The sequence below is a fragment of the Myotis brandtii genome, unplaced genomic scaffold, assembly GCF_000412655.1.
Source record: "Myotis brandtii unplaced genomic scaffold, ASM41265v1 scaffold412, whole genome shotgun sequence".
NCBI lineage: Eukaryota > Metazoa > Chordata > Mammalia > Chiroptera > Vespertilionidae > Myotis > Myotis brandtii.
In genome coordinates, this window is record NW_005365832.1 from 737,106 (window position 1) to 757,667 (window position 20,562).

At 36.7% G+C, this 20,562-nt stretch overlaps 1 protein-coding gene across 1 annotated transcript in view; it reads right to left on the reverse strand.

The window, feature by feature from the left end:
• The window catches only part of SF3B1 (splicing factor 3b, subunit 1, 155kDa), a gene marked incomplete at its 5' end in the record, with an annotated part of 31,938 nt that extends 11,922 nt beyond the window's left edge, over nucleotides 1-20,016 (reverse strand). Inside the window, 14 exons of the mRNA XM_014545561.1 lie at nucleotides 52-215; nucleotides 340-426; nucleotides 1,425-1,604; nucleotides 2,133-2,234; nucleotides 2,333-2,530; nucleotides 3,184-3,305; nucleotides 3,397-3,609; nucleotides 4,887-5,124; nucleotides 7,696-7,866; nucleotides 8,766-8,845; nucleotides 10,675-10,789; nucleotides 11,421-11,525; nucleotides 13,383-13,549; nucleotides 19,962-20,016. Coding sequence (XP_014401047.1) covers nucleotides 52-215; nucleotides 340-426; nucleotides 1,425-1,604; nucleotides 2,133-2,234; nucleotides 2,333-2,530; nucleotides 3,184-3,305; nucleotides 3,397-3,609; nucleotides 4,887-5,124; nucleotides 7,696-7,866; nucleotides 8,766-8,845; nucleotides 10,675-10,789; nucleotides 11,421-11,525; nucleotides 13,383-13,549; nucleotides 19,962-20,016 — 1,997 coding nt within the window. The remainder of the gene's footprint in view (nucleotides 1-51; nucleotides 216-339; nucleotides 427-1,424; nucleotides 1,605-2,132; nucleotides 2,235-2,332; nucleotides 2,531-3,183; nucleotides 3,306-3,396; nucleotides 3,610-4,886; nucleotides 5,125-7,695; nucleotides 7,867-8,765; nucleotides 8,846-10,674; nucleotides 10,790-11,420; nucleotides 11,526-13,382; nucleotides 13,550-19,961) is intronic.
• Nucleotides 20,017-20,562: the final 546 nt, after the last annotated feature.

The window sequence follows — 20,562 nt, forward strand, 5'->3', positions numbered from 1 at the left end:
AGAATAGCTATCTGCTGTACAATCTTAATACCAGTGTGTCTCGCTTGCCAGGACTTCTTGCTTTTGCACACAGCTTTTAAGAAGGGCAATAGTGAAGGAATGCCCAGGGCAGAAGCTACAACAGCAAAAGCTCTAGCTGTTGTGTTACGAACATATTCATCCATATTATCTATATCGGGTCTCATGGTAGAGATCATAGTAGCCAGACCAGCAGCCTAAAAGGTAAGAAGAAAGGATAGTCATGGGCTGATAACATTAACCCTCAACCATTTCTTTGCAAATCAAATAATCCCATCTACAGATACCAAACTTTCTCCTCTAGAAATATAATGCAAATACCTTTGCCAAATTAGAAATAATCTCTCGGCCTTCCACTCTAGCATAGTAATCTTCATCAATCAGCAATGGTTCAATGACCACAAGGATCTGAAAAAGAGAAAGAACTGAATTTCCACACCAATTACCGATGCCACCCTTGTAATAGAATTAAATTTAGGAAAATTTGTTAAAGCATGTCATTTATGTAATCTAAAACCACAAGCATATAGAACTCATTTTACTAGAAAATGTACTTTGTTTTTTAAAAAGCCATACATCTGCACTTTTTAATTCTACTGGTTTCAGAGAGAGGAAGGGAGAGGGAGAGATGGAAACATCAATGATGAGAGAATCATTCATCAGCTGCACGCCCCCTACTGGGGGAGATGATCGTGACCTCCTGGTTCATGGGTCAATGCTCAATCACTGAGCACACAGGCTGGGCTGCACTTTAGAATTCTAATCCATAACTGCCACAAACAAAAACAAATGTTTAACACTAAAAGCCATGCTATCGAAACAGATTTTCTCATCCTAATCTAGTATCAATCAAGCAAATAAAAAAAATTAGTAATATGAACCCATTTTAGTAAAGAGGGCAAAATGTTACGTCTATCTATACACATATTTTTATATGTGTGATACATGCTTGGGAAAAGAAAAATGTCTGGGAAGACATGTAAATTGAACATTGATAACTCTGTCTTGCAAGCCGGTAAAATTTCCCTTTTTATTGTAAACATATAGCATTAGCTATTGCTTTTATAAGAAATTTTAAATTGCACAAATACATACAAGTTGGCCAAAAAAAATTCATTAATTCCTTTCATATTAAAAATATCAAACCAGCCTTAGCCAGTTTGGCTCAGTGGATACAGTGTCGGCCTGCGGACTCAAGGGTCCCGGTTCGATTCCGGTCAAAGGCATGTACCCTGGTTGCGGGCACATCCCCAGTAGGGGGTGTGCAGAAGGCAGCTGATCAATGTTTCTCTCTCATCGATGATTCTCTCTATCCCTCTCCCTTCCTCTCTGTAAAAAAAAAATCAATAAAATGTGTGTTTTTTTTAATATCAAACCACTAGAAACACTACTTGAGAATAACAAACCTTATGCACATATGGTCGAACTAAGTCATCAAGTTTGTATAATATTCTATCAATAACTTTGACAAGCAAATGACGTTCTTGATCCTCAAGTGTAGGAGACATCAGTAGAGGAAGGATCTGATTAAACAAAGGACCAGCTCCAAATTCACGAGCTTTATCAGTAATCTGACGCAATGCAGCCTGGGGGAGAAAAAGAATAAAAGGTGTTTCTTTGTAATTAAGCATTTAGAACAAGCCAATTAATCCATAATTGTCTGTAACTTCATCTTTACAGGCATTTTACAGAGTAGCTTAAGTTCATTCCCATTAAAACTACTCTGAAGTATGAATCCCTTTGACAGAAGTTCAATGTTTCAGTTAATAAAAGGTAACAGAACAATGGAGCCACTGGAGTTATAAAATTCCTTAATCTCCCTGTAAAAGATTACCTGCCCATCTTCAAGCCATATAGGGTACTATTACAATTCCTCATATAATCCCACTAATTTCCTTGAGTCTTCAGCATGTTTTAAATGCCTTAGGAAAAAAAAGAGAATCTCATTTTTCGATATCTCTATTAGCATAAAATTCCTTGATTAAAGAGCTAGGTCCTTCTTATTACATATCTTTATTTCACTCATACTATGCCCTTGGTAAAGCTGAAGAAGTTAATACATTTCTAAACATAAAATTATAATTAAGATGATGACTTAATGAATTGGCACTTACCTTTCTCATTGGAGGTGTACCATTCTTAATTTTTAAAAGCAATTTCATTATTTTTCTCTCTTTTTGCTCTTCTGGACTAAGTATTGATTCATCAACATCCACCTAATACAGTAAAAAGAAAATAATTTAAAGTTGGACTGAGATATTGATTTAAAATCCCTAAATAAAGGTATTATTTTATTTTTACTATTATCACTTACCAAAAGTTTATCAAAGTACTGAATATCATCAGGTTTTAAAAAGGGAAGATTTCCAGATGGTTGGTCGTTGACACTTTTCATAGTTCTGTCTTCAGTTTGCATGTGGAAACCCGTCATACCACCCAAAGGTGTTGGAGTGGCCGTGAGCTTTCGAGCTGGAGTTCGAATAGGAACATAACCAGCTGGAGGAGGAAGTACCTAAGACAATTAAAAAGACAGTTTAGGATTTTCTTGATTAACTAAAGATGAATGTAATGAATAACATTTGCACTTAAAAAATATTTTACAGTTTATTAGCTAGGAAGCTTTTTGCTTGGAGATAGGAATTACTACTACCAATCCCATTTTTCTATCTTGATTGTAAGTTTAAAGTATATACGACAAATATTCATATTTCTCATCTGTTAATAAAACTTAAGTATATTAGAACTGTGGGAAATTTAGGAAAATGAAGCATATTATAAAATTCTGATCACTTTCAAACATTAACATATATAAACATGTTGGTTTTAATAATAAAATAAAAATCATCACACCAAAATCAAGTCTTAAATATTTAAGTCGCTTTACAGAAATCAAATAAATGCATGCAAATAAAAGCATATGGTCCTAGAAGTCCAGGAGATTTCTCACCTTCCAAAAGTAATAAAAAGTTCCCTGTAATTTATTTTCACTCCTATTACTTTTTGGAACTGAAATATACTTGGAAACAGCTAAAAGAATGTAATGGTAGTAGTAAGTTTAGACAAGGCCAGTGCAAACCTGACTTATAAATTTCTTGAAAGAATACTTAAAATAAAATTCCTATTTTATATTCTAAAAACCATCACATTCATATTCCATGTTATTACCTTATATCCTTCTGGAAACATAGCATCTAATTCTTCATCAGAAAGTGGGCGATTTCTCTCATCAATTTCTCTCTCCCAACGCCAAGCCTGAAGCTGTTCAGGAGTCATACTCATTATGTGACCTACGGAAAAAGCAAACTTCTGTAACAATCTATAGTACAAATATTTACCACTCCACAAGTCCTTTGGATACAAGACAGCCAGGAGTTTTACCTGGAGTAGGGGTAGCCATGTTCATGGCTGGTGTGCCAATTGGTGTTTTCCCAGGGGTCAGAACAGGAGTGCTTCCACCCATCTGACTAGCTGGTGTTTCATCCCAACGTGATTTCCTTTTACTGGCTCCAGGAGTGGGTGTTTCACCAATTGAATCTCCACCTCGATCTGTTCGAGGCGTCTCAGCCCATCCACTTCCATGCCCAGGAGTATCTTTAAAAAAAAAAAAAAAAAAAGTGTTAGTGTCTAAAGTTTTAACCGTCAAAAATTTACTTTTTATTCTCAAACAGCTAACATACTCAAAGTGATCAATTTCAAAAGCAGAATATTCCCAAAATGCAGGCCCATTTTAGGTTTAAACGTTTCAAATTTATCCTCCCCCTTCACTAATTTTTGTTCCTTTTCCACTGACTACAGAAACAATACCTAGTGAACATTAAGGAATGGGAAAACAAAGTATTTTTTTAACCACCCTTAATATCACAACCACTCTGTCTCTTGAGCCACTTTCCATTTCCCCATACAGCTGAGATATACAGCTGAGCTTGTTTTGTGTGTAAATTCTATGCTGCTTCTTTCATCCATTGCAGCATGGCAAGTTCTCTCCCATATCATTAAATATTCTGCAAATAAATTTTTAAAAAATATTCTTATTGATTTCAGAGAGGAAAAAAGAGAGAGAAACATCAATGATGAGAGAGAATCATTGATCGGCTGCCTCCTGCACGCCCCCAACTGGGGATCGAGCCTGCAACCTAGGCATGTGCCCCTGACCGAAACAGAACCCAGGATCCTTCAGTCCGCAGGCCAACGCTCTATCCATTGAGCCAAACCAGCCAGGGCTGTAAATAAATTTTAATACAGCAGATGTACTACGAAATCTTAACTTGCCACAGCTCTCATAAACAGTTAAAGAAATATAGCTTTAAAGGGTTATACAAAAAAAGATTTGGGAAAAGTAATAAATACAGAAAGTAGAGTTTAAGGAGACAAAAATGGGGAGTTATTACTTTATGGATATGGAATTTCTGTTTGGGGTGATGAAAAAGTTTTAGAAATGAATACTGGTGATGGTTGCACAACACTGTGAATGTACTTAATGCCACTTACTTGTACACTTAAAATGGTAAATTTCATGTTATATATACTTTACACAATAAAAAAAGGTTATGATCTACAAACTTTACTTCTTCCTAATGTTTTTCTTAAATTTTAAATCTCAAGAAAGGAAAAGAATTAGGCATATGATCTGCTCAGTTGTTTTTTTAAGTATTTACTGTTGAAAGTATTACATATGTGCCTTTTTATCCCTCCATTGACCCCCTTCTAGCCCACCCCTGCCACCTGCCCCACTGCTTAGCTATTCATCTATCCCTAAAGCAGCAGGTTATTTGCTTGTCTAACCAGAATAGAACAGATTTGGAGCTATAAATACACCACTCATCAAGTCAGTATTTCACCCAAACAATGCCAGACTCCAGTGGAAGTACCTCTTTCTGTCTTGGGGGTCTCATCCCAGCGGTTTTTACGAGCACTAGAAGTTGCGCCTCCGTGGCCTGGTGTTGCATGGCCTGGTGTGTCACCGCGTCCAGGAGTAGCAGCTCCCGCTGGTGTGTGACTTGGTGTAGGATCCCATATTTTTGAGCCTGGGGTTGCTCCAGGAGTCTCACTTCCCTTTGCACGACCTGGTGTCTCATCCCATCTTAAGGAAGGGGTATGTCCAGGGGTCTTAACAGAACAAACACATTTTATTTCACACACCTACACACCCACATAAAAACAACTAAAAAATTCCTGTTAAATTTTAAATGTGATCTCACTTATATGTGGAATCTAATGAACAAAATAAACAAACAGAAACAGACTCATAGATACAGAGAACAGACTGACAACTGTCAGGGGAGGGAGGTGGGGGGCTGGGTCAACGGTATGATGATTACCAGAGGGAAAGGGGGCTAAGGAAGGTAGAAGAGGGTAAAGGGGAGATAAATGATGATAATGAAAAAAGACCTGATTTGGGGTGGTAAACACAATACAATATATAAGACGTTGTATTATAGAATTGTACACTTGAAACCTATATAACTTTATTAACCAATGTAACCCCAATAAACACTAAAAAAAAATTTTAACAAATGCTTTAGTTCCTTTCTCTATAATTTGTTTTATTTATTTATTAATACTCACCAGAGGATCTTTTATTTATGTCTTTTATTTTTTTTTGTTAAGCCTCACCTGAGGACACTTTTCCATTGATTTTTAGGTAGAGTGGAAGAGGGGAAGACAGAGAGAAACATCGAAGTGAAACAAATCGATTGACTGCCTCTGACCAGGGCCAGTGAAAGAGAAACATCAATGTGAGAGAATCACATCAATTGGTTGCCTCCTGCATGGGCCCAGAATAAGGCCGGGGGCCAGGGAGAAGCCTGCAACTAAGGTATGCACCCCTGACCGGAAATGAACCCGGGACCCTATGGTCTGCAGGCCAACACTCTATCCCAAGTATGTCAAACATGTGGCCCATGAATATTTTTGTGGCCCAGCCAATGTAACGGTATGTAAGAAACATTTTAATAAAAATTTCATAACTTAATTTTTTACAATATCCTGTTATGCATAATTATTACAGCGTTCACTAATAACTGACTACTATAATCGTGTTGCATTCATTTCCCTTCCGAACAGGTGCACCATTTCTCTCCACTAATACTAGCAGCGAATATTTTAGCAGCCACGTCATTAGTCTTAGACTGACTTGTTTGGTGTGCACAACAGGAAATATTTCACTTTCGGAGAACATGAAAAATAGGTTTATTTGTGTTACGCTTATTAATCTGTGCAGTTATCCAGTGTCTGGTAAGTTAATATTCAAGAAAAAAATATTAATTAAAATGTTCTATTATTTTATGTTAACAATGACTCCCTACGTTTCTATGAAAATTGAAGCTTTTGTTTTTTTTGTGGCCCACATAAACTTAAACCTTGTTTATTTGGCCCATGTTAGCCTTTGAGCTTGACATGCTTGCTCTATCCACTGAACCAAACCGGCTAGAGCTATTCTCTATAATTAAAAGTTAGAATAGATTATCGTTCTGTTTAAAAGATACGTACTTTCAAAAAAGAAAAATAAATAATACGTACTTTCTAGCAAATATGTTTACGACTAACCACAATTTAAAGTATTAATTTGGAGCAGTGAAGAAAGCCCTCATTTTAAAAATATTGCATTCTAAGTATGAATCTTAGTTTTGTCATTACTAGCCCCGTGACTTTTGGAAAGACACGAAGGTTTCTCTGTCTAGATCTGCAATCAAAGAATTTCAGTATTATATAAGTAGTTCTCAAACCCACTGAATTCTCACCAAGAAATACTATTTTTGTGTTTTCCTTCATTCTGTGTTTATATATTTGATTAATATAAGACATTTTGGATCACGTGGGTAATTATAGCTAAAGATTGCAACACTATTTCAATCCTTAAGATTAATTTATATTTACAATCACATTTGCATTACTCCTCTGATGCTGGCAAGATCGGTGAAAAAAAATTAGAAGTGAATTTAAGTAATCAAAGGTTCCACAGCAATTTACATAGAGAGACTAAATAGTAGGTAAGGGAGGATGGAAGATAAGCAAGTGATAGCAAAAGAGCCTGCACAGTACAGACAATACCATATGTAGCAACACATTAAGTGATTCAGTGTGATTTGTATTTAAATAATGACATAAATATTCTATAGGTTTTGTACTATACTTTTTATGTATTTGTTTTAAAATTGGATGCTCTACCCAACATTAAAAGTTCTAGCTAGCTTTGTTTGCAAACTTGCATAAATACAATAAATTTAAAACTAGTTATTTTTCCCTTTAAAAAGATTCTATGTATTACTTAGAGTTGGGAAATTTTCCATTAGGTGAGTAAAGCACATAATTTGTTCAAAATCTCAGTTGGCACCTTGATCTTCCAGAACTCTAAGAAAATATGTCTGCCCTAGCCGGTTTGGCTCACTGGATAGAGCATTGGCCTGGGGACTGAAGGGTCCCAGGTTCGATTCCGGTCACATCCCCAGTAGGGGGTGTGCAGGAGGCAGCGGACCGATATTTCTAACTCTCTATCCCTCTCCTTTCCTCTCTGTAAAAAAATCAATAAAATATATTTTAAAAATGTGTGTGTGTGTGTGTGTGTGTGTATATGTCTGTTTCTTAAGCCACCCAGTCTGCTATCGTCATGAAAGCAGACAATACATTTCATGTGAGAAAAAAAAATTATAATAGTCTTAAAAAATACAATGTAACCACCTCTGCTTGATCCCAACTTGACAGCTTCTTGGGAGTGGCACCAGGAGTCTGATCAGCTGTTTGATCCCAACGGCGTTTTCGTTTTGAGGGAGGCTGGGACGCTGCTGCTCCATTGACGACTTTCAGTTCTCCAGCTTTAGCTTTTTCTGCTAGTTGTTGCCTAATTTCTCTCTGAAAATAATTGAATAATCACTGAGTATCTTTAAAACGTTTTCAACATATTTTCATATCATTAGTACAAACATTTCTATTTAACGTCATGTCATTCTTCACTCACTCTCCTTCCTATGCTAGTGGTAGTCCTGGTCTTATTTTCCCTCTCTTCTCTGTATTTCGTTTCATACAATATCCTTCTGCACAGTAGATGAGCAAGTACAGAATTTATAACAGAGCACCCTACTCTAGACAGTGAAGCAAATCTTCAGCCAATGGTAGAGAACTAAAATGCTTCCATTGAAAAATAGTTTTATTTAAAACTCATATAAACAGCAAATCAGAATATGTAACAAGATAGAAAAGTGGTAAAAAGTGAAAAATTTTAAATTATGATTTTAATTAGGTAAATATTATATATAACATCCCAACAAATGCATTTAATTTCCATCACCCCACTTAATTTAAACAATTATATATTTATAATAAAGTTATGAAGGCTAACTACTGAAACAAAATGAAGCAATTTCTGTAAGCCAGCAGGAATTCTTCAGAATTCTCCAACCATATCCAAACTCAATTTTATGGGAGAATTAGAAGTTTTTCAAGGAATGGTTTAACTACTTGGCTTTTTCCTTACACACTGGCTTCAGGTACACACTATCATCCTCCCCACGGACATAGTCACTAGAAGAAACATATGTATGTATATGGCCAAGGGGCCAGGGACTAGAAAAGGACAGAAAAAATGATTAACATGGGAGGTGGTAGAATTTTGGGTAAGGTTCTGTCTCAACTTTACTTTTATTAATAATACTGAATTACTTGTTCAGCAAATAAAAAGGAAATATAAGTCTCTCAATCTCAGCTTTATTTCTAGTCTTTCACAACCATTAAAATAAAGAGCAGGTTCATACCTCTTCTTTAGTCAAATGCTGCTCGCGCATTACATCCATATACGTTCTAGCATGCATTTTAGGATCAGGGGTCTTCCCTCCTGCAGAAAAGAACAGCAACAGGACAAGAGTACAATAAATAAACGATAATTAGGTTCAACTGATTTATCTTCCCTGCTCTAATATTATGTTATTCCATATCATTTAATTTATTTTTTGATGGAAAACTTTAATAATTATACATCTTACTTTTTATTGAGTTTGCTGATCAATTTAACCTGTTTGAACACAAACATCTACAGCAGTTTAAAACAAATATTTTAATGCATATAAAAGCAAAATGACAGCACAGTTTAGTCTTCAGAAGTGATGGGTTCCTGGGTTGCTAATCCGGAATACGTACACTTTCGTGCCTTTGTCTCCATCAGCAGTTCTGACTTCAAGCAGCAGAATAGAAGCCTAGAAAATTATCTCTTTACCATTAGTAACACTTTGGAAAGATATTTATATTCAAAACATTACCTGTTGCAAGCTGTTAAAATCCTAACTACAAATAACTATAACTAGGTAAGTTCTTCATACAATGTTCTAAAACAGTTATAGTTTAGCAAATCTGATTTTTAAAAATATACCTATAATCTTATTCTCATGTCAGGTTACTAAAAAAGGGCTTCATGCTTGTTAAAGTTTTGTTGACCCAGAAACATTTTTATCTTTAGAAAGTATGATTACAAATGAAAATATATTACTTGAATATATTACTTTCTACCAGTTATTATGATGCACATAGAAGAGAAGTGGCATACAAAGAGATGTGTTAGTCTCTTGGTTCAAGTTTCAGTATTTGCTTTTCAAACTTCAAAATATCTTAAAGAAGCCCAAACAGTATATAACAAGATTCACAGAGGAACACTATGTTTTATAAAATGTGATAATTAGCTATACAGTAGTATAGCATCACAATTTAAGAAAAATAAAATAATAAAATTCTAAGACATTTCCTATGCTGAAGATCATGCCCAATTGGTAGTGTCATTCTTTCTGACACTAGCTCTGATAAGACTTCCTTTGGAATACTTTTTCACCATAATCTAGAGAGGATGTGTTGAACTGCACCCTTAAGAATGCAGACAGGACTGGCATATAGCAGTACTGCTGTAGGAAAGAAATTAAGGACAGTTAGTATGGGCCTGTGAATTCTGACATACATGTTTAAATCAATTACAATTATGCAAGTAAAAAAAGAATATCCCTACTAATTCATGCAGGCTGAAAGTCTAATTTGTAAACCTGCAGCAGAATCTCATTTTAAGAAACAGGCACCTAATTTTGATTTTGAAACTCACCCGAGGAAAGCTTCCATCAGGCTCACTATGCCCCCTGTGCTGACCTGCACACTAAAATTAGCAAAACAGACTCCAACTATTAAAAATATCAAAGCCTTTGTATACATACTTTTGTTTTAATTTTAAGTATGCTTAAAGCAAAGTAGGTGCACTTACTAAACTATATTTAGAGAAATATGAGGGGAGCTCTAATGTGAGAAAGTTTCTCAAAAGTAACAATCCTAAAATCTAGGATTTGGAATGAAAACTTTCAAGAATTTGAAAGTATTTTGACCAGAAAAACACATTTGTTCCAAGTATAGAAAGCGTACCCAAAACAAAAGTAAAAGAAAAACCTTTAACCCTTTGCGTTTCTATGGCATTGGCTCATTATTTTCTTGTCCTTCTACCTGGAAAGAAAACTTGTATTATAAAGATGAAGAATATGGCATCTTTGACTTCAACCAAATCTATACACATCTATAATAAGGGGGATTTTTAAAAAGAAAAGCAAATTCATAAGCATGCCAAAAAAAATCAAAGGGCTAAAGAGAGCTTAATACAAGCAAATTCGTGAATACTAAAGAAAAGTGGGAAAGAATTACCATCTGCAAAAGGATCAAGACGCTCTGGGGAAATTATCATGGTCCGCCTGTGCTTTTTGTATTCATCTTCCCGGTCAGCAATCTTTGGAGGTCGGTGCTCAGCAAATGGATCATACTGAAAAGAGGGATGTCCAACTTAATACCCACTTTATTACATAACCAAACAGAATATCTTAAACAAAAGCAGAACATTATAAAACATGTAAAATGTTTAATAAATGCCTATTAATAAAAGAGATATTGTTTAATTTTAGGGATAAGTATTAATATGAAAAAATAAGTAACACAGAAATGAAAAAAATACCCGTCCGTATTTCCATAGTTCAAGTCTTCATAAAATGATTACCTTTATAAAATTTACTAAGTATTGCCCCAGCTGGTTTGGCTCAATGGATAAAGCGCCAGCCTGCAGACTAAAACAGTCCCGGGTTCGATTCCAGTCAAGGGCACGTGCCTCGGATGCAGGCTTGATTTTAGCCCTGGTTGGGGCACGGGCAGAAGGCAACCAATCAATGTGTCTCTCTGTCTCTCGCCCTCCCTTCCACTCTCTCTAAAATCCATGGAAAAATATCCTTGGGTCAGGATTTAAAAAGAAATTAATAAGTATTATTTCTAATTTTCCCAAATCAACTCTCCTCAAAACATTCTAATAAGTTGACTCTTAAAATATATGGGCTTCCATGGGAATTGAGACAGTTTTCTTTAGCTGAGTAAACTCTGGATTTAACAAAAAAGAAAAAAGTCACCTGTTCCGTTGACTGTGGTATATCATTAAGCAATGCCACAGGGGCATGATATCCTGGCTTCTTCTGACCAAGCAAACTTGTAGATGATGAGTAGTCATCGTCATCCTGCAATAAAATGCCACCAAAAAGCCATAAGCAAAACATCAGAATTTAAAAATTAGAAAAATTGTACTAAGATTCAACATGAAATCTAAAGACTTACTGACAGTGTGAGGTCTAAACACTTGTTCACAGAACTTATAAACATGTGAGTTTTCAACTCAAAAAAAGTCATTAAAGAAATTAACCTTAGTTTTTACTCATTTAAAAATATTAAACAAGAAATGCTTTCTGTGGAAGCCAATTAAAATAAAGTAAGTATGAACTAGAAAAACCTGAGCATTTTGTTTTCTCAGAGAGGGCATGATGAAATTTGTTTTTCAAATTTGGAAACTAAAGTTTATTTAAAAATCTCCACTTTCTTTGTTTGTTTGTTAACATGATTTAACCACAGAAACAAGTAAAAGATAATGTTTTAAATGCACTTGTTTCCCTTGTAATAATATTTAAGCAGAAAGTGTTGTATTATTTTACTAGTGTATGAAACAATTTCTCCTTCAGTTTCTGGAACATATAGCCACCACTCTCTCCTATCAGAAGGTATGATGGGCTTCTAGAAATTTTACCTTTGCAACTTTCTAATTTACTTTTTTAAAAGTGCCAACTACAAAATAAAATGTGGCTTGAGTGTCATAAAAATAACAAGTTTGATTACCTATATCCATAAAATGTCTATTACTGAATCATACAAAAAAGGGATAGCAATTTCACCAAATTTGGATGTTTGAGATGATCTGACAAAATGTAAGCTATGAGAATATATAAAAACACTCAGATGTATTTCAAAATGAAAGTGGTCATCCTCCAGAATAACTGAAACAGGCACGCAGAATCCATTAATAATATCAGTAACAAAACAGCACTAAGCACAAGTCAGATTCAAGTCACAAGGACAGATGGCTGCTCACTATGAAGTCACTTCCCATGTGGGTTACTCTAAACAGAGCTCAGTAGTAAGGATTTACTTTATAACAATTAATGATTTGTCGGTGCTTTGCTAGATAAATAAACAATGGTTCAGAACTAACCCTTTGCGGTCGTTTGTCTACTCTCAGCCACCAAAGCTTTTTTACCGTTCCGGTCGTATGTCTGCTCTCAGCCACCTCAGCAAGGAACCGTACGAATCTGAACTCTATTCATTCATGTATCAGTTCATAATTTCTCTGAAAGCTCTTAAGTGTCTAAGCGACCTTGTCACGAACCAAAACATTGCCCCGACGAATCGGAGAAACTCAATATAAACAAACACGGTCGTTCCACACTCGCCATGCAAAACACCGTGGCAAGTCAGTCGCCTTTTGAGAGTGAAGAAATCGACAAGCTTCGGAGATACTTCGCAGAATTCCAAATAAAGCTTTACAAATTACGTTTAACTGTAATTAGGCATTCTCGCTTGTTAAGATATTTCAAAATAATACTCCAAAATGGCAAAAAGAAAGTTACCGAAAGAAGTGTACTGCGAATCTGAAAGTAACGATGAAGAGTTTTATTTTGGCACCTTGAATACTGACTCTGACGTAGAAAGTGATAACGTTTGTAGTGATTCTACTAGTAGTGACGTAGTTCCAAAAAAGAATTAATAAATCTTGTTTATCCTTCATAATCTTGCATGTTATGTATCACTGCTCTTTCAATGGAAATTAATTCCGACCAGTATGACACCCATGTCCAAATTTAATACAACCGCAAAGGGCTAAGAGGAAGGATTCTTTCAACAGTTTTATCCTCCAAAAGGAAGATCTCCCAATTTCCAAAATGTCTGCAGATTAAGCCAGATGACGCAAAGAGAAAATACCTTTATATTTCTTGCTCTCCACCCCAAAAAGATTAATAATGCTTGACTCTTGTATACTTTGTACTTACATCTTCAAGTTCAGTTGCAGCAATTGATGTCACATACCCAGCAAATCTGCTGTCACTTCCACCATATATTTCCTGGTCATAATAACCTGTAGAATCAAGGCCCACTCCTTGAGCTTCATCAAGAGCTGCCTTCTTGCCTTGAATTTCTCGAATCTGTGCTTCGATATCTGTAACAAAGTTAACACAGACTTTAATTTCATTTCCAAAGAGCACTCAACACAATGCATTTCCCTACTAGGTATTATTTAGGATACTCTTCTAAATATAGAAACTAGCCAAATATAGAAACTAGCCGAAACCGGTTTGGCTCAGTGGATAGAGCGTCGGCCTGTGGACTGAAAGGTCCCAGGTTCCATTCCAGTCAAGGGCATGTACCTGGGTTGCGGGCACATCCCCAGTGGTAGATGTGCAGGAGGCAGCTGATCGATGTTTCTCTCTCATCGATGTTTCTAACTCTCTATCTCTCTCCCTTCCTCTCTGTGAAAAATCAATAAAATATATTTTTAAAAATAAATAAATAAATATAGAAACTAAAATAATTATACCATATAAGGGGTTAGAACTATAACTATATAAAGCATTGATTTTTAATACGTTTAATGTATCTCCAAATCAATAGACAATACTCCCATACGGAACAACAAATTACTGTTACATTAAGAATGGGTTACCAACGTTTATTAAATTACCATTGAATTCTAAACCTTTCTCCAACTTAAAAAATAATACTGTCAATATTGACTAGGGACAAAGAATAACACTCAAGATTATTCTAAACTCAACACTATCAGAAATATAAAAACAGCACTATGGAAAGTGGTCCTCAAACTTGAACGTAAAACGAATTGTCTACAGATTTTGTTAAAATGCAGTAGGCCTGGATCACACTCAACTTTCTGCATTCCTAACACGCTCCCAAGTCATGTCCTAAACAGCTAGGCTCACACTGTGAACAGTAAAATAAAGGGCAATCTAAATTCTTAAGCATGGAATTCAGAACTCTGCATAATTTGGCTGCAACCATCATCACACTTATTAGTTCACGATTAGAGTCTGAGATCTGGCCCTGGCCGGGTAGAACTTGGTTGATTGGAGCACGGTCCTTTCGGGGTTCAATCCGCAGTCAGGGCACAAACAACAATCAACGAATGCAACAAATAAGTGAAGCAACAAATCAATGTTTCTTTCTCTTCCTCTCTCTCTCCCACCCTCCCTCTCTCTCTCAAATCAATACACAAAAAATAAAGGTTGGAAAAAAAGTGTGTATAACTATGATTTTTTTTTATAACTGATTTTTTAAAAAGTCTGAGATCTGGAATCAAAACATCTGCCTTCAAAGAAAGGTTCTTTCTCTACTAATTAATACTTCATTTAAACATGTGTACCTGTTTCCTACAACATAAAGGTTTTTTTAAAGGATTAAATCACCACCCCCACCCCACCCCCCAAGCACCATGTTTTCTATTCACAGGTCTAGTATTTAGAAGACCGACATCTGGTGAATGACGAATCAACTCTCCTCAACTGCCCCCCAAACTTCTCAATTTTTAATTTTGTCAAGAGTAGGAAAAATTAAAATACAGTGAACATTCACATACACTTCACCTGTATTCATCAACTGTGTATGTATGAGATAAAGCAAATGTGTGTACATATAACTTTTCTAAACCATTTAAAACTCCTAATATTTCTGTATCTATTTCCAGATCTAGGACATTCTCTTATATAAATAACCACAACAGATTTAACATGCTCAAGAAATGAGCATGTTAAACCTTAATAACATTATCATCTAATATATTATCTAGCTTCATATCTCCCCAATTGTCCTAGTAACAAACATCCTTTTCCACAATTGATCCACAATTCAAGCAAGAACCAGGCATTGCACTTAGTTGTCATGTCTTTAGTGTCCTTCAAATACAGAGGAGTCCTCCCACCAATTTTTTAGCCTTTCCTGACACCAGGTAACTTTAAATTACAAATTTAAATGTTTAAATGTTTCATTTTAATTATCTGGATAACACAGGGTGGTGGAAACAAAGTTTCTACTGCCAGTGATTTCTGTAGCCTAACTGATGCTTTCATTTTTGCCAGATCATTACCTTCAACTGAATTACACCTTAATACCAGGTACTTTAAAAAGCTAATTTATTGAATGTGGGGGGGGGGGGCATATATAATACTCTTTGTAATACTTTAAGCAATAAAACAAATTTTTTTTTTAAAAAAAGCTAATTTATTAGTTTGCAAGGATCCAAAAGGGGAAAGATTCAAATGCTCATCCCGACCCCACGCTAAGGGAGAAAACCCTCTGTAGTTCCAAAGATGGGTGCAGAGAAAATGGAATAACAGTACCTAGTCTAAGGCACAGCTGGGGCAGGCACATTTCCCTACAAGAGTGAGAACAAGTCTCAGAAACTCAAAGTAATGGAACAGGTTTACTACTGAACTAGCAGCCCCAGTTTGTACCCAAATCTCAAAATTCTTAGATCTTTTATGAAATATCTTTAACCTCAAAAGTTCCAACTCTTCTGAATCATTGTCATTTTTTTCCTTTTCTGGCTTTACTGATCTTGTTAATTGATTAGGTAATGTAAAATCTTCTACATGTTAAGATATAGACATGCTTTTTAAAAAACTAAACGTGCTCCAATTATCTACAGAAATGTCATTATTCAACTGAAACCCCCCCTTTTGGAAGGGAATTCTGATCTTAGAAACATTTCAACCACCAGAAAACAAATCCTTCCCTAGAAGGTCAATATTAATTAAGTGTGAATTAATTAATAAATTTGTGAGCTAGCCCATTTGAAATCTCAATTCATTCAAAAAATTATTTCCAGCCCTGACCGGTTTGGCTCAGTGGATAGAGCGTTGGCCTGCGGAGTGAAGGGTCCCAGGTTCGTTTCCAGTCAAGGGCATGTACCTTCACTGATCGATGTTTCTCTCTCATAGATGTTTCTAACTCTCTATCCCTTTCCCTTCCTCTCTGTAAAAAAATCAATAAAATATTTTTTAAAAATTATTTCCATTTACTTAAAAGTTATTATAGCACTGGCTGGCTGGAGTGTTGTCCTGCGCACCGAAGGGTCGCAGGTTCAATTCCTGGTCAGGACACATACCCAGGTTTCGGGTTGGATCCCAAGAAGGCATATGGGAAGCAACCAATCGATGTTTCTCTCACATAGATTTCTCTCTCTCCTTCTACTTTACTCCCTAGAATCAATGAAAAGCATATCCTCAATGAAGATAATAGTGTTTCCTTTAAAAAAAATTACATTACTTTAAAAAAATATTTTTTTAATCCTCACCCAAGGATATTTTTCCATTGATTTTTAGAGAGAGGGAAAGACAGAGAGAAACATCAATGTGAGAGAAACACACCAATTGGTTGCCTCCTGCATATGCCCCAAAAGGGCCTGGGCCCAGGAGGAACCTACAACCAAGGCATGTGCCCTTGACCAGAATCAAACCCAGGACCCTTTGGTCCACAGGCTGACGCTCTATCTACTGAGAGAACCGGCTAGGGCTACTACATTACTTTTAAGTCAGAAAAATGTAATGCTAAAATTACACTTGTCTAACAAACACATCAAATTTTATCTGGCAGTTCAGTTTGACATCAAAAAATAGTACCTCAGAACTATGGGTAACATCTTATCTATTATTTGCATTTTAAACTAAGACCTAAATAAACTGAGATTAACCACCACTGGTCACACCTCATACAACCAAACTCTGTCCCTCTACTCATTTACCCTTCTGTGCCTTTTATTTCTATGCCTCAGATACTGCTAACTCCAGCTTGTAGCATTTCCTCCTCGATGTGTTTTTATTCTTGATTTTAAATTTATATTGTTTGCAATCTTTTAATCACTGTTCATTACATGTTACAGAGCACAGCCGTTGGATGTTAACCATTCACTGACACTTTTTAGTCAGGTCCATAAGTGTCATCCATTCTGCACAGCCAGAAGCAATTGATGAGCAAGGATTTTTCAAATGAGACTTCTAAAAGACATCCAGAAAAATATCTCACCTCTCAGTCTTTCCCTTAAACAAAATTCCAGTAAGACAACTAACTACAATGGTAAATTATTTTACTGAAAATCACAGATATCAATTCCTAAACGATGAACTCCTGATTAACATTAATTCAATAACTAAATTCTAAAGAAAAAATCCTTTTCAAAATCCTTAAGCAACTTTTCCCTTTTATTTTACTAGCAATATTCATACTGAAGTCCACAAAAGTATACAAAGCAAAATAACTATCTGAACATAGAAAAATAAAAATTTCAGAATATGCAGAAAAAATAACTATCTCAGGCATTCTACAAGCAAAAAATTAGAGAAAAAACTTTTCAGCTTTGTGATACCAAAAAATATCTACTCAAGGGATAGTGGCAAAACAAGCCACTGGAATTTTTGGATAATCCATTTTTCCTTTCCAAAACAGAAAAGTGTTCCTTCACTTGCCATAGTCAGCAATATCTGAAAACTGCTGGATAGCAAGATTATGCACACTAATAATTGTCTACATTTGACACGTGCAAAAAGGTCCAAATTTTTTTATTTCATTTTAATATTTCAATACTGGAAAGCATAAGCCACACTGATCAAGGTAAGAAATAATCAAGTTGGTTAAAGAGGATGTCAAGGGCCCTGGCTGGTTTGGCTCAGGGAACAGGAGAGATAGATAGAAACATCAATGATGAGAGAGAATCACTGATCAGCTGCCTCCTGCACACCCCCTACTGGTGATCGAGCCCACAACCCTGGGCATGTGCCCTGACCGGGAATAGAACCATAACCTCCTGGTTCATAGCTCAACGCTCAACCACTGAGCCACGCTGGCCTGGCAATAAAAATATTTTTTTTTAAATTTCTTAAATGACAAGATACAACAAAGAATCATTTTTTCCCAGCAGCATTATTTAGGATAAAAAGATTATATGATCTTCTTTACTTAAATAACATGATGATGAACAACTCTAAATCAAAAATTGCCGGTTTGGCTCAGTGGATAGAGCTTCAGCTTGTGGACTGAAAGGTACCAGGTTTGATTCCGATCAAGGGCACATACCTTGGTTGCAGGCTCCTCCCTGGCCCTGGGCCCTGGTCGGGCTCCAGCAGGAAGCAACCAACCAATCCATGTTTTTCTCTCACATTAACATTTCTCTCTCTTTCCCTCTCTCTTCCACTCTCTGAAAAATCAATGGAAAAACATCCTCGGGTGAGGATTAACAAAAACCAAAAACAACACCAATAACAAAAAAAATTCAAGTCCCCCTCTCAACTACCTCAATTGCATTCAATGGCATAAGGAAGAATGGTAGTCCTTGACTTACCACAACCAATGACTTTCCTAAAACAGAAGTAATCTGGTACCCGGGAGAAGGAGGGCACTTTATTCCGTATTCAATGGAAAGCCAAAGTCAAACCTAGCTCAGCATGCAAAGCCTTCCCTAATTTGATGTTAATCTTAAATTCCTTCTTCTCAGCTCGGGAGGTATCTAATCTAATATATGAATAAGTCCCACTTCTCACTTATCTCAGCCAAATAGATGTATACAAACCTACCCGATTGTTCAAAGGTCATTACTGTAACACTATTTTAATACTTCCAGTACAAATTAATCTCTCAGTGAATGTTGATAAAATATTTAGCACCCATGTTTACCAGGTTTTGGGGATACCAAGGTACAGTTCCTGCACTCAACAATCTCAAAGTGGAAGAGAAAACCTTAACATGATAGAATATTCTAGGTAATATAATAAAGAATTATAGAGGACTATAACAGCCAGCATTAAAAAAAAACAAAACTAATTCCGTTCCAGGTTATCAAAGATGACTTAAAAAGTGAAAACAGAGATGAGCCATGAAGGACTAGAAGTTCTAGCAAGAAACTATGTAACTACCATGTGTATTTCTACTGAACATTTATCAGCCCCTTTATACTCCACAGTGATGAACAGTGTCTTTTACACAGTGCTCAGGTGTTAAACTGAATGTTCCAATACTTTATGGCATCAGTTAATTCACATCGATAAAGCATAATCCAAAATATAGCAATTCTGGCCAATAAATTTCAATCTTCTGTAGCCCAAAGCTTTACACTAGGTTTCAAAAATGCAGGAAAACCGATCAGAACTTTAGATTTCCTGTCCAAAAGTACCTTCTGATGAAAGTGCCAATAAACAAGTCCCCAAAGCGGTAAAGTACCCCAAATGAACACTCCACTCCTGGATAAACAAAAACAGCAACATCTTTACGTTTTCTAATTATTTTGCAAAGGCGCGGTTGAGGGATAGTCTAAAAAGAGAAAAATAAACGCCTCTACACACATCTCGATGAAAGCCGTGTTTCAATCTTAAATACCCAACAACAAGAATATCAGAGGCCCTGCAACTCGTGGGCACGTTTCATACCCGGCAGAGCGCTGGACTCCCGTTCCTGCGGTGACCCGACTATTCACATTTCGGTCCCTCATCAACCTGTCCCGACTCATCCCTCTTTTCCTCCCACGACCCCCTGCCAGGCTCCCAGACACGATCTCGGGCTCCAACGCGCACCCCCAATCTCAAGCAGACGACCCCTCCAGACCAGGGCCGAGTCGTCTCCTCGGTGAAACAGCCCCCGGCATCAAGTAAGCCTCCGCTCCCCAGCTGCCCAGCACTCGCCGCTTTCCGCTGAAGCACCCACTGGCCCCGAAAAGGGAGGACAACGCTTCCCCACCGGACTGCGAAACTATGGATGGCCTTCGTCTTCATCACCGCTCACGGCGACCCAGCCAGGCACCCGGAAACGGCGCGGGAAACGACAGCGATCCTCTCGGAAGCCTCGCGGGGGATGCAAACTTGAGGCTCCAGGTCAGAAAGCCAGGAATGCAGCTCCACTTCCCCGGCCTCGTCCTTCCTAAAAGGTGGCCCTACTTCCTGCCACTCCTGGAAACTCCCCTAGTGAACCCCAGCCCGGTCCCAACGTCCCCCGAGGTGTGTGTGCTCCGCCTCCCACAAAACGATCCGCTACCCCGAAAGCTTTGCGGATCGTTAAGCAACGGTGTCTTTCCCTCTTCCAACGAGTCTCGAAAGAAAAAAATGTTTACTAAAAGCAATCAAGGGGGGGGGGCATTTTATTCCCAAATCATTTCATACCAAAAAAAAAAAAAATGAG